This window comes from Drosophila santomea, chromosome 2R (genome assembly GCF_016746245.2).
Source record: "Drosophila santomea strain STO CAGO 1482 chromosome 2R, Prin_Dsan_1.1, whole genome shotgun sequence".
Classification (NCBI taxonomy): Eukaryota; Metazoa; Arthropoda; class Insecta; order Diptera; family Drosophilidae; genus Drosophila; species Drosophila santomea.
Window position 1 is genome coordinate 7,732,274 of NC_053017.2, and position 12,522 is coordinate 7,744,795.

Consider the following 12,522-nt stretch of genomic DNA (forward strand, 5'->3'; position numbering starts at 1 on the left):
GGCAACACAAAAAATAAAATTAAAAAATCAAAAGATTTTGGCTTGTGGGCGTTAGAGTGGGCGTGCCAACAAACGTGAACTGCATCCATATCTCTGGAAGCGACATGTCTTATCTCAACTTTCCAGCTTTTTACTTCCTGAGATCTCGACTTTCATACGGACGGACAGACGGACATAGCCAGATCGACTTGGCTATTAATCCTGATCAAGAATATATATTTATAACTATTTGTAGGGACGGAAACGCTTCGTTCTACCTGTAACGAATCTAGTATACCTTTTTTTTTACGAGTGACGGGTATAAATATTTGCTTTAGATATTATAGAATTACGCTGTTTAAAGGTAGTTTAATTTCATAACTCGCATACAAAATACATATATTAACAACTAGGTAATTTTGGGACCTACCAGGCTAACGCGCTGCTTTAGCTTTTCCCTAACCTGATCCTCGTCCGCCAGGAATTGTTTCTCAGCCAGCCGCACAAGGGTCCTCCTAAGTTGCGATTTCACTTGCGGGATCTTCGACGAGTTTATGGCCGATATGGGGACAATGCTTTCAAACTTAAGTACCTGTTTCGGACGTAGTTCTTCGGGACACTGATCAAGCCCGCTGGCCAAGTCATTGATGAACGGCTTAACTTTGGAGAAGATCTCGTGGGCACCCTCCTTGTCCAATTTGTTCAACAGCAGGACACTGGGCTTCTCCAAAAGCGATGGGTCGTAGAGCTCCAACTCTTTGTTGAGCGCATACACATTTTCCAAACAGTCGCGATGCGGGTGCCTGGGACTCAGCTGGAAGCCGAATATATCCACCATGAAGACCAGCAGGCGGGTGCGTTCTATGTGCTTAAGGAACTTGTGACCCATGCCAAAGTTCGCATGAGCTCCCTCGATCAGACCAGGAAGATCGGCCACTGTGATAGAGCGCAGGTCGCTGTACTCGATGGTTCCAATCTGAGGTCGAATGGTGGTAACTGAGGTAAGAGTCGTAAATTAACGATCAAATATCAAACCGATCTAGCAATAACTCACAGGGATAGGCTGCAATTTTTGGTTTGGCATTAGATACGGCCTTTAAAAGGGTGCTCTTGCCTGCGTTGGGGAATCCCACGAGTCCCACATCTGCTATGAGCTTTAGGTCCAGATTTACCGTGCGATTCTCCCCGGGACGTCCCAGAAAATTTGTGGCCGTGCATCCGCCAGTACCTCCGCCCGCCACAATGCACGTGGCCGCGTGCTCGTTGAGGTCGGCGATAAGTTTCTGTTGGTCGTCATACACCTGAACGCCTACAGGCACCTCGATTTTCTGGTCGAGTCCACGGCGTCCAAAGATGCTTGCCTTGCTGCTATCCTCGCCACTAGATGCTGCCACTCGCTTGTCTTTCAATCCCTGGACGACCTTGCGAAGGGTAAGTCCTTCCTTTGCCACCAAGTAAACGCAACCGCCTTGACCACCGACTCCTCCGTACTTGGGCAATCCATTCCCACCATGGCCTCCACGAACTGCCAAGCGCAGATTGTCTAGAAAAGTGGGCCGGAAGTGGGCACGACCGGGCTAGGCATTAAGACTTTTCGATATTACTTCTGATTTTTGTATAACAGTATGGTTCTTACAGATTTGCTGGACTTTAACAGGAATTTAAAGATTTGCACCATCGCAGAGGCGGCATTATACAATAGCGATGAGCAGTTCCACAAAAAGTGACTTTTACTGTGACCAGGAAGGGGAATATATCGATGTCCATTTAATTTGCTTAAAAAAGCTTTTAAATTACAAATTGAAAGTCTGAGGAGAACTTCCGAATTCCCTCCAAATCATATATGGACTTAAGAATTCATGAAGTGTTATCCACTGAAATCCGTACAATCCTCAGATATGCTGAACGCGCCCACTATCGTTGTATCTATCGATAAATTACAAGCAGCTGATTGGCAGAAACAAGGTAGAAGAAGACGTAGTCCAACACGTGCGATTGTTTATTGTGAAATGGATTCCGGTATTTGTTACATCAAACCAGAGTAAGTACATCCATTCACAAATATTTGGTTGGTTTAATTTGCGTTTGATATCCTTTAGATACCTGGTAACTGAAACTGATGGCAGCAGTGCAGCAGCTAACACTGAAAACAGTGAGAACAACAAAAGAAAACGCGAGGACGCCGAAGATGTGAAAGACGGCGGAAAAAAGAAATGGGACAAAAAGGAACGCAAACGTGGACAGAACAAAGTTAGTGTATATTTGTATTAGGAAATTAAGATTTTATACAAAATATTCTATTTTCAGAACCGCCCAGTTTTTAAGGACGAGCGGTACTCGCATCTGTGCCACTCGCTGATCGACGGAACCGGTGGAGAACCTTGTTCCCTTGCCAACTGTCGCTATGTCCACGATTTGGATGCCTACTTGGCCGCCAAGGGTGAGGACTTGGGCCTCGAATGCTATGTGTACACCAACAAGGGCTATTGTGCCCGCGGGGTTAGTTGTCGCTTTGCAAAGGCCCACACAAATGAACAGGGCAGGAACGTCAAAAGGGAGGACTACGATGAAAACGCTCCTCCAACCACATGCAATGGCGTCAGTTCAGGTGGGAAATTCTCCTGCAGCTAACTCTTAACTGTTCCAGGATTACAACCAATAACTAAAGTACTTTGATAAACTCATAAACTAAACCTCTTTTCAGAACTCCAAGTGCGTCTGCGAAAACATGATTATGACTTTAGTCGCAGCAAGGAGCTTATCAAAATGGCTGAACAGCTAAGAGATGCGCGAAAACTAAAGGAACAACAGGAAAAGGAAAAGAATCAGTCTGAAGGGACAGTAAGCTCCACTCCAGGAGAAGAAGAACCTAGTGACACCACCGAAATACTAGATGCAGAACAACTGACGGATTCTAAAAATGAGCCAACTGGCATTGGTTGTGTAATTGATGAGTCCGCTATCGGCAGAGATGCTGATCAGAAGCCCGCCGTTGATTTCCGCGAGAAACTCGTGCTGTCACCACTTACAACGTTGGGTAATTTGCCCTTTCGGAGGATCTGCAAAGAGTTCGGTGCAGACATCACCTGTGGCGAGATGGCCTGTGCTCAGCCGCTTTTGAAGGGTATGGGCCAGGAGTGGGCCCTGACCAAGCGACACCAGAGCGAAGACATCTTTGGAGTCCAGCTATGCGGAAATAATCCCAACATGATTAATCAGGCGGCGCAGGTTATTTATGAGACGGCCCAGTTGGATTTCATTGATCTTAATATTGGTTGCCCGATAGATCTGATTTACCAGCAAGGCGGTGGCAGTGCGCTGATGCGACGAACCAATATCTTGGAACTGACAGTGCGCAGTTGTGCAGCCTTGTCGAATCGCCTGCCCTTCACCGTGAAGATGCGCACCGGCATCTATGCAGATAAAAGCGTAGCGCACGAACTTTTGCCACTGGTTGAAGAGTGGGGTGCCTCAGCAGTGACCCTCCACGGGCGATCCAGGGAGCAGCGCTACACTAAACACGCCAACTGGGCTTACATCGAGGAGTGTGCTGCCAAGGCAAAGCGCATGCCGGTGATCGGCAATGGCGATATACTCAGCTACGAGGATTACATTGAGCGTAGGACGCTGGCACCGCACGTTAGCTCCGTAATGATTGGTCGCGGAGCGTTAATAAAGCCCTGGATATTCCAAGAGATAAAAGAGAAACATTCCTGGTCTCCATCGTCCGGGCAGCGCTATGAGATGCTGCAAAAGTTCTGCAACTACGGTCTGGAGCACTGGGGCTCTGACACTAAGGGTGTGGAGACCACTCGCCGATTCCTCCTCGAATGGCAGTCCTTTCTGTACCGATACATACCCGAGGCCTTGCAGACGGCTCCGCCGCAAAAGATCAACGCTCGTCCGCAAAAGTACCGCGGACGCGACGAAATGGAGACCCTCATGAGTTCCGGCAATGCAGCTGACTGGGTGAAGCTTAGTGAATCGCTGCTGGGTCGTGTACCAGAAGGTTTTACTTTTGTACCCAAGCACAAGGCGAATGCCTTTTAGATTGCTTTTGTAAATAAATTTGTGGTTCTAAAGTTATGTGCGGTGTGACATAACTGCTGTTATGGAAATAGGTTGGACAATTTCTTAAGCATAAGTTTAGCGACAGAACGGCTAAAGGAATTGCATGTCTTAGTAAAAAATATACGCCTTTATTGATACATCACTGTAGTTACAACAATCACTTTAAGTAGCTGAGCGCCTCCTCAACGTCGGCCTTGGATCCTAGGAAAATGGGGCTGCGCTCGTGAATCTTCTTGGGCACAATGTCCAAAATGCTAATCTTTCCGTCGCTGGCCAGGCCTCCAGCCAGAATCATCAGATAGGCCATAGGTACACACTCGTACAGCAGACGGAGTTTTCCGCTGGGAGCGGATTTAGTAGCCGGATAGATGAAGATGCCACCGTATTTAATGGTACGATGCACATCTGCGACCATGGATCCTACGTACCGCGCTCCGTAGGGCTTTCCCTTGGCGGGGTCCTTCTTGGCCGCTATGTAGTTGAACACACCCTCCTCCCAATCCGCTGCATAGCCCTCGTTGATCGAGTAAATCTTTCCCTTCTCAGGCACCCGCATGTTGGGATCGGTCAGGACGAACTCTCCGATGGCTGGGTCGTAAGTGAAGCCATTCACTCCGGAACCCAGACCCAGGACTATTGCTGTGGCCGAGCCGTACAGCGCGTATCCGGCGGCCACCAGCTGATTTCCAGGCTGAAGGGCATCTTCCACTGTGGGCGGACCATCGCTTTTCTTGCGGTAAATGGCGAAGATCGAACCGATCGACACCAGACAGTCTATGTTGGACGATCCATCCAGGGGATCGAAGCACACGATGTATTTGCCCTGGAGGAGAAGGATCGAATAATTTATTGCTTCCAAAAAATGAATCGCTACGAAGTATACGAATTTATAACCACCATATCTAACTAGAAGACTTCTCAATGATAGAGCCTATTCGCTGCAAGCTAGTTCACACACTCATACCAATTTTTTAAGACCCTAATTAATATAACTTTACCTGTTTCTCCACTTCCACCTCGATCACATTCTCGTTCTCCTCGGAAACCATTAGACATGTGGTATAGGATGATTTCACCATGTTGATGAACAGCTCGTTGGAGAGCACGTCCAGTTTCTTGACTTCCTCGCCCTGGACATTTACATCGCCAGCGAATCCATGGAGCTTGGCTATGCCGGCCTTCCGGACCGCGGATGATGTAGCCTTGATGGCAGTCTGGATGGAGTTTAGCAGTTGGGAGAGATCGCCAGTGGCACTCTTGAACTTTCGCTGCTCCTGCAGCACGAATCGCGTGAGCGTCATCGCATTGGAGTCGAAAGCTGGTCCCTGTTGGCTCATTTTGGCTATTATACATATGTGCAAAAAAAGAAGGTTTAGTTACTATACTCCTAGCAATATTTGCAGTGGGATAATATTATTTTCCTGGATTGGGACGGGTTTAGCATAGGATTAAAATAAATCGATTAAATGCAGAAACACACATATCAGTAGTACTACTTGGCGATAACTAAAGAAAACAAGTTAGGTATATATAAATGACATATATAGGTACTGGAAAGGATTTAGGATTAAACACGGGGTACACAACTGAAGGCACGGCGGTAAAGCAAGGTTATCATTTTGGAGTGCAGCAACTGGTTAAACAAATATCTGGTTAGTGGAACGAGTTTGGGTGGTGCAGGATAAAGGCGTATTTGGCTAAAAGCAGCTGGGCAATATTGAAGGAACAGGAAGCAGTAAGGAGGGGGCTACTTCACTTACAGTCACCGCTACTGACCGCCATTATTGATTATATGTTGGTATAGTACGCTCTCTAAATGGTGCGGTTCCTGTGGGGATCCATCAAAGTAAAAACAATTACCTATTTAGTAGAATTCAGCAGAACGAAGGGTCTGTGCTTCTATGGGAAGGTCGAATCAGTGACCCCGTTTGGTTTCTAGTGGTTTGTTCGGGGGCTTGTTGCATAAAAAATCACTATCAAAAACTTGTCACTCTGATAATGCGTGTTTTTGTTTGTGTGGTTGTGGTGTCTGGTTTGTTATTTTGAATTTGGCTAGCTGATAACCTGTTTGCTCTACAAAAATTATACAAATGTCTTATGGAAAAATATATAGAACCAGAACCACAAAATAACGTTTCTACCGGCAGATCTAATACATCGACAACGACACGTGCCCCTTATTTATTTTTGGAATGTCTTCGCGTAGCATCCGATTAACTGAATATATATCAACGCATAGAGTATAAGTAAAAAGAGTATCTATAGCAAAGTATACGTATATCTTTTTTAATCATCCACAACAGAGCGATCTAAATGACTTTCAGGCGTGTCCTTAACGCCGCCATTGACCTCAAACATTTGTGGAGCTTCACCAAGAACCCTTGAAATTCACTTTCACTTACAACAAATCGACAAACTCTGGCACACAAACAACGAACCGCGGTCGACGGCTGATCTAAAGAGACTACTTTTGGCTTTAGTCCACGGCCACGACGACGGCGGAGAAAAGCCAGCGAAACGTCACTACCGGGAATACCCTTTCAGAGTGTGTGTGCACTTGGATGGGCTGCATAGAGCATAACTATGGAATATAGGCGTTAATATGATCCTAATTTAGATTTAATGAGGAACTATTCATCTTTTCACTGGAAACCCAATTTGAATCTTTATATTAAGGATACACAGGTAAATATTCATACAGTTGTTATAATTCATAAATTCCATTTGAAAAAATAATATATACATAAATAATAATAATAAATATAGATGAATATTGAAAGAGTGTTAGGGAATAGAAAGGTCGGCTTGCCGTTTTCAACGGCGGCCACTGATAGCACGTAAATAGCATACACACAGAAAAGAGAGCGGAGTGTAAGAGAGTCCAGATGGGGAGCATAAGCTGCATACTATATACATATATGGCTCCAAAACTAAGAGGGAGCCACAATGAAGAGCGGAAAAAAATTGGGAAGCTTGGCGATGAAAATGGCTTATTAAACGATAAGCCCAATTTAAGGAGGAAATATATTGTAAAGTGTCATGCGAAATTACGTTTCATAGTAAAAAGAGCCTAATCAGAACATTTATTGGGCAGAGTCACTAAGTGGCATGTGTGATTTTTATTACCAATCCAATCTACTCGGCGGAGGCTCGTCTCCAGCAGTTCTTATGGTATGGGCCTTATCAATAGTGAGATAAGCCCTAGAGTACTACTTACTAAATTCTGTATTTAGTGGGAAAATACAAGTGGCTAAAGCGACTGCGCCTTGCCATTGCTTCGACCTTAGATTGTATATTATTCCGCGGCAATGTGTCGCTTTTTGTTAGTTTGCGACCGATGAGAGTATGTCTACAAAATACATTTTATTTACAAATATATATTTATGAGAATAGAATTGGTTCTGTGTATTATTGACGTCAAGAAGAAACTTTGCAGTCCAAAGTATCAACATAATATGATAACTTCTCAGTAAATTGATCATGGGTGTATTCATACAAGCATATGGAAGTCCATGTCCTCCAAGGCTCATGTTTAATGCCGTCAACTAGTAATTTTTCCAGGGCATTCCTGCTAACCCATAATTACCAATCAATTTGCAACATTTAACTCTCACCTCCAGCACTTGACAATGGGTGTCTCACTAAAATGGCTGTCTGAAAACCCGCAATTATTTTGCCATTGTTAAGTGCATTTCCACCCACCCCAATTCAATCCAATCCCACCCGCTTCCGCCCACCCACTTGGGCACCAGGACATGCGCAGGGCTTGGCAGTCAGCCAACCCCATACATCAGTATTCCCGCTGCTTAACCATATTAGTTGCTACTTTGTGTTGTCAATTGGATTTGATTGCCCAGCGAGGAGGCGGATATCTTCCCCGCCAAGTAACACTTTTCAAGCATTCGCATAATGCGCTCTGTTCTGTTTATTGTAAGCAATATATTCTGGATAAGAAGTCGCAGGGAACTAATATATCTTAAAATGGAAGTTCTCGAATACAATCACTAAATTTGATTAGTTTAAGACTTAATACATGACTAGAATACTCGTTCAAGAACTCGTTGGTATTTACACTGTTTTTCGTTTCAATTCAAATATGTGTAGGGAAATACAACTATGTATAGATGTAGCAAAATATGGTTGCGTCTGTAAAGTGAAAAAGTGTTCTGGTTGCTTTTTGACAAGTTAAATAACGAAAAAAAAGTTTAAAAGGCTCGATTAGCTGGATGGTATCTGTTAATTGCAATCAATTAATTTAAAGGTGACAATGTGATACTCATGGAAAAGTTTCCAAAGTTATAAACGAACTACAGTTCTTACCAATTCGTAATGCTACATACTTTAAAATGGTGAACCATGCTCGCGCTGATAAGATATGTGTTTTCGTTTACCTGCTGTGCTTGTTTTGTTCTCTTCTGATAGAACATAATGGAACATTTCAAACTGAAACTTTTTAAGAGGAATGCAGCGAAAGTATTGTAATAAACTAGCAAATCCCTCTTAGTTGTATTTCCCCAACTGAAACACCGAAAACTTTACTAATTTAGGATCCAAGTCCTCCTCCCGATCGAACTATCTATGTTAACTGGTAGAGTTTCGCATCCCCGACGATGTCCACGTCGCTGGAGTTGTCCTCATCGCCACTGTCAGCCTCCAGATCGGAGTAGTCATCGGTGGAGTATCCCTGCTGCATCAGGCACATCTGCAGCTGCTGTTCGCTTGTGGGCTGAGAGGGCGTGCCGCCGACGGATCCGGGATTCAGTTTGCCGTGCTTGGAGTCCCCGGAGGAGGAGGTGGCTTCGCCCGGCTGCTTTCCCGGTTCACTGCGTGAGAAGTCGACGGGCTCTGCGGCATGGAAGAGTCAAAGAAATTTCCACAAAATTTATAACTAATTTGATTTGTGGAGAAACTTGAGCAAAACTTTTTGCATCAGAAGGAGCCTGCTAAAAGCCAAAAGGTCTAATTGATAGTCCAAAAGTTCCTCAAAGAAACTAACCACAGTCTTTTGCGTCTTTTGTTCTATTATTTTCCAGTGGTCCAGTTTTCGAAGCTTTGTGACCAACTTGAAAACCGCTGACCACTTTCCTTTGAAATGCCTTTTGGCAATTTAATTACTAACAAAAAGACATTGTTTTAACGCTGGAGAACTCGAATTTAGCATGTTTTTAGCAAGTAATAGAGAATGTAATAACTTTTTAAAGGAGCCCATTATTAATATATGTACTAATTCATATTAAAGAGTGTAATTTATATTGTGGAATTGAAAAAATTAACAAATCTTTGAATTGCTCATTATAATGATTGTCTGAACTGGTGAATATAAAATCAATGTGCTCACCATTGGCATTGTCGCGCCGGCGCAGCTGCTTTTTGTGCTTCATGCGGCGGTTCTGGAACCAGGTCTTCACCTGCGTCTCGCTGAGTCCCAAGGCGGTGGCCAGCTCCACGCGCTCCGGCGTGGAGAGGTATCGCTGACCCTCGAACCGCTTCTCCAGGCCGGACAGTTGCGGATCACTGAACACCGTGCGGGCCTTCCTCCGGCGGCAGTGGCGCAGGGCATTCACGCCCATTCCCAGACCGAGGGCCAGTTCCGGCACACATCCAGGCGCTCCGAAGAAGGGCGCTCCCCCGAACAGGCTGGCTGAAAAGGTCGGATGCCAAAACTTGTTTAACTTCGTTATAGTTGGAAGAAATGGAAGGAAGCTTTTGGTGTTGATTGTCATTTACACCGAGTATTCTAAGTTATAGTTCCCCTAAATGAAGCTGTGTAACAACAAAAATCTACACCTTACCATCAGTTGTTCTACTAATTTGTGTTTTATTTTGGAAAAGTTCTTCCCTCTAATGAGGGAATGTGAATTTTAATTTTCGACGAGCTAATTGAATTGACTTTAAATTTTCCATGTGTTCGACTTTCACTTATTTGTTTAATGGGTAAAATGACCAACGTGTAATATTCGAGAAGCTATGACATCTAGGAAGATAACTCCATAATACCCAGCATCTGGGGGCATACACACCTTGTGATAGAAAATAGGGATCCACGGACTTGTAAGTGCCCGACGATGGGGAGAGATATCCGAGGGTCATTTGGAGAAATCCGTGATCGGTGTACGGTGCATTCGGATACAGCACTCCATTGGATGCGCCACTTCCTCCATTCAGGGTCGACGGAGGCGGAGGCTGAGGCTGAGTTGTTGGCACTGGCGGATGTGGTCCCGCTCCGGATCCCAATTGCTGGGAAATATGATCTCCGTTGTAGTGGGAAGCCCCATGACGTAAATGGGTGTTAGACCTACGAATCAAGGAGTTCAATTAAGGGCATATTATACTGTATATAGTGATAATATAGTATCAGTGTCCCCACCGCCCCTCCTGTATGTTATCTGTCATATGCTGTTTCAAAATGTTTGGCTTTAAGACAGGTAATACTATCGCCCACATTCGACTTGGAATGTCTACTGTTTAATTGTTATTTTGTTGTAGTGTCACATAATTAACATTACTTCTCACTTATTTTGTCATTTGATCACTCTTTTGCACTTTTCTTGGTATTTATAAATATATTATTATAAAGCCTTCAAAATGAAATTTACTATTTACTATTACGTCACGTATTTCTGAAACCCACCGATGAGTGTTGTGCAAGGACTTGGCGTAATCCTCGCCAGCATAACCCGACGCAGCCTGGTTGCTACGGGCAGTAGCCGTCGCGGATGCAGATGCGGATGCGGACGCCGGCGGATGCGAATGTTGCGACGGATGTTTGTGCGGATTATTGTCGTTGGCAAAGCCGCTTCTGGCACTTTTCGCCGCACTTCTGTTGCTCTTTTGAGCGTAGTTGTTGCTGTTGGCGCCGATGCTGTTGCTATCACTACTATTGTTATTATTGCTGGCACTATTTAAGTTTTGAAACAATATGTGCTCGATGGAGAACGGCGTTTTTGTGGTCAGCATTGTGGTCGCACTGGACATCGCAGCCGCCTTGCTGTGCGTGGGCGTGGTGGCGTTGGCATGAGCATGTGCGTCCGCAGGACTCAAGTTCGCCTCATTAAGCATTGCCATTGCGCTGGAGGTTGGTTAAGGAGGAGGAGGAGCAGTGTTGGAGACCGGAGCCAGGATATGCCAGCCAGGCAGCCGGGATGTATACGTGTCCTTGGACCGCGCGCGCGCTTATGTTGTTTGCTCGTTGACGGTCGCGTTGAGTTTGCGGCAATCACCGCACATCAACCAGCAAATTGCTCTAAACGAGCTGCCAGTAGACATGTGCGAGCGAGCCGGCGATATTGTCCTGCATCCTGCGGAAAAGCAGGGGGAAAAAAGTGAGCGCTGCTGCACCCCATTCTTACCCAGTGCCACCCCCTCCACCCTCTCCGGTTGCAGTTGGGCCTGCTTTGCGGTGCCCGCTTAGAGCGGCAATATTCGGGGAATCCCCGTAAGCGGGCAGATGAACACACCCCTAGATTTGCATGCGCATAGGGTTGTCCTGCTCTGGCAGGATTTTGAGAACTCATCTCTCTGCTGGCATCCACTGGACATCCGATTAGTGCGGAAAAACCTTAGAGTAATTGGTTCCCGTTAGCCGCAAATAAGTTGCACAACTATGCGTCCTTGCTCTGCAGCCATTTTGTTAGGCAGGCACATCCTGCCTCGTCCTCGTCCTCTTCCTCGTCCCCGCCACCCATTTGGCGCTCACTTCACATAATTAACGTGTCACGGCCGCCATTGTTGTCTGTCTGGCTGACGATGTGCGTGCATTAAATGCCACAATTATTATAATTGAATTAAACAATCGATTCTGCTGCTGTGACAGCATAATTGCTAGGTGGATCCAACGCAACTGTACTCGCTGGGTTGGGGGCCACATATTCGCCTGCTTTGCATTCATATATTTTTTTCCCCGAGCGGTTAATTGAATCAGAGCCCCACATAGCCGTACACCACCCACCAAGAAACCCCCGGCCCCAAACCCACTGAGTGCCACCACCGAAAAGGGGGCGTACCTCCTTTGCTGCAAGCCACCAATCAGTGAACAGCTCGCCATGGGGTGGTTTTAGCCAGTATATTCGTCCTGTTTCGTCCTGTTTCGCGAGCACCAGCCTTGCCACTCCTGAAAGCAGTGGATCCTTAAAGGTGGTGCGGTGGAGCGGTGGCTCCGCAAACAGAGCAGGAAGGAAGGATAATAACGAGACATCGCAGAGAGAGAAAAACCATATCACGACGATGCGACCAAAAAGCAAGACAAATTTGCTCGTTTTATTAATAAAATAAGTCACGCAAACTAAGTCGAACGTCATTATTAGGTTAAAGCCCTAAAACGGACGCATTAGGATGGCATTCGAGTGATCGCGGTGATGGTTGGGGCTGCTTGTGGCTACTTGGGGATGGTTGGGGACGCGTTTGAGTTGCCCTGTCCCTGGGCAAAAATATCTCATATTCTCTAAGGACATTAAACCGTTTGAGACTAAAATA

At 45.5% G+C, this 12,522-nt stretch overlaps 4 protein-coding genes across 6 annotated transcripts; 1 reads left to right on the forward strand and 3 right to left on the reverse strand.

Moving 5' to 3' along the window:
- Nucleotides 1-328: 328 nt before the first annotated feature.
- Nucleotides 329-1,691, reverse strand: LOC120444997 (GTP-binding protein 10 homolog). The gene is made up of 3 exons (XM_039625035.2): nt 1,616-1,691; nt 1,034-1,556; nt 329-975 (listed from the first exon to the last, which is right to left on the reverse strand). The coding sequence occupies exons 1-3, from the start codon at nt 1,655-1,657 to the stop codon at nt 389-391; spliced, it is 1,152 nt and encodes a 383-aa protein (XP_039480969.1). The 5' UTR covers nt 1,658-1,691; the 3' UTR covers nt 329-388.
- A 147-nt stretch (nt 1,692-1,838) lies between these two features.
- LOC120444996 (tRNA-dihydrouridine(47) synthase [NAD(P)(+)]-like) lies at nt 1,839-4,187 on the forward strand. The gene is made up of 4 exons (XM_039625034.2): nt 1,839-2,020; nt 2,079-2,229; nt 2,287-2,587; nt 2,684-4,187. The coding sequence occupies exons 1-4, from the start codon at nt 1,839-1,841 to the stop codon at nt 4,027-4,029; spliced, it is 1,980 nt and encodes a 659-aa protein (XP_039480968.1). The 3' UTR covers nt 4,030-4,187.
- Nucleotides 4,159-6,556, reverse strand: LOC120444998 (fructose-1,6-bisphosphatase 1). 3 transcript variants are annotated; one of them, XM_039625036.2, is made up of 4 exons: nt 6,453-6,515; nt 5,811-5,878; nt 5,049-5,392; nt 4,159-4,873 (listed from the first exon to the last, which is right to left on the reverse strand). In XM_039625036.2, the coding sequence occupies exons 2-4, from the start codon at nt 5,830-5,832 to the stop codon at nt 4,208-4,210; spliced, it is 1,032 nt and encodes a 343-aa protein (XP_039480970.1). In that variant the 5' UTR covers nt 5,833-5,878; nt 6,453-6,515; the 3' UTR covers nt 4,159-4,207. The 3 variants fall into 3 exon arrangements, with proteins under 3 accessions (XP_039480970.1, XP_039480971.1, XP_039480972.1); XM_039625037.2 differs by lacking the exon at nt 5,811-5,878 and having other exon boundaries at nt 6,453-6,556; XM_039625038.2 differs by lacking the exons at nt 5,811-5,878; nt 6,453-6,515 and adding an exon at nt 5,911-6,004.
- Nucleotides 6,557-8,574: 2,018 nt separating this feature from the next.
- Nucleotides 8,575-11,225, reverse strand: LOC120445701 (brain-specific homeobox protein). Its single transcript, XM_039626260.1, has 4 exons — nt 10,682-11,225; nt 10,071-10,345; nt 9,389-9,691; nt 8,575-8,895 (listed from the first exon to the last, which is right to left on the reverse strand). Exons 1-4 carry the CDS (start codon nt 11,113-11,115, stop codon nt 8,627-8,629), a joined length of 1,281 nt encoding a protein of 426 aa, XP_039482194.1. The 5' UTR covers nt 11,116-11,225; the 3' UTR covers nt 8,575-8,626.
- Nucleotides 11,226-12,522: the final 1,297 nt, after the last annotated feature.

What these genes read in the sequence shown, in the direction of transcription:
- LOC120444997 (XM_039625035.2), bottom strand. Translation starts at nt 1,657, where the DNA reads ATGGTGCAAATCTTTAAATTCCTGTTAAAGTCCAGCAAATCT. An exon ending in TGTTAAAGTCCAGCAAATCT is followed by an intron (nt 1,557 to 1,615) that starts GTAAGAACCATA and finishes CTTAATGCCTAG; the next exon opens with CCCGGTCGTGCCCACTTCCG. An exon ending in AAAAATTGCAGCCTATCCCT is followed by an intron (nt 976 to 1,033) that starts GTGAGTTATTGC and finishes CTCTTACCTCAG; the next exon opens with TTACCACCATTCGACCTCAG.
- LOC120444996 (XM_039625034.2), top strand. Translation starts at nt 1,839, where the DNA reads ATGAAGTGTTATCCACTGAAATCCGTACAATCCTCAGATATGCTGAAC. An exon ending in GCAAACGTGGACAGAACAAA is followed by an intron (nt 2,230 to 2,286) that starts GTTAGTGTATAT and finishes TTCTATTTTCAG; the next exon opens with AACCGCCCAGTTTTTAAGGA. An exon ending in ATGCAATGGCGTCAGTTCAG is followed by an intron (nt 2,588 to 2,683) that starts GTGGGAAATTCT and finishes ACCTCTTTTCAG; the next exon opens with AACTCCAAGTGCGTCTGCGA.
- LOC120444998 (XM_039625036.2), bottom strand. Translation starts at nt 5,832, where the DNA reads ATGGCGGTCAGTAGCGGTGACT. An exon ending in GGCGGTCAGTAGCGGTGACT is followed by an intron (nt 5,393 to 5,810) that starts GTAAGTGAAGTA and finishes TATGTATAATAG; the next exon opens with CCAAAATGAGCCAACAGGGA. An exon ending in AGGTGGAAGTGGAGAAACAG is followed by an intron (nt 4,874 to 5,048) that starts GTAAAGTTATAT and finishes CTTCTCCTCCAG; the next exon opens with GGCAAATACATCGTGTGCTT.
- LOC120445701 (XM_039626260.1), bottom strand. Translation starts at nt 11,115, where the DNA reads ATGGCAATGCTTAATGAGGCGAACTTGAGTCCTGCGGACGCACATGCT. An exon ending in TCCTTGCACAACACTCATCG is followed by an intron (nt 10,346 to 10,681) that starts GTGGGTTTCAGA and finishes CTTGATTCGTAG; the next exon opens with GTCTAACACCCATTTACGTC. An exon ending in TCCCTATTTTCTATCACAAG is followed by an intron (nt 9,692 to 10,070) that starts GTGTGTATGCCC and finishes CGACCTTTTCAG; the next exon opens with CCAGCCTGTTCGGGGGAGCG.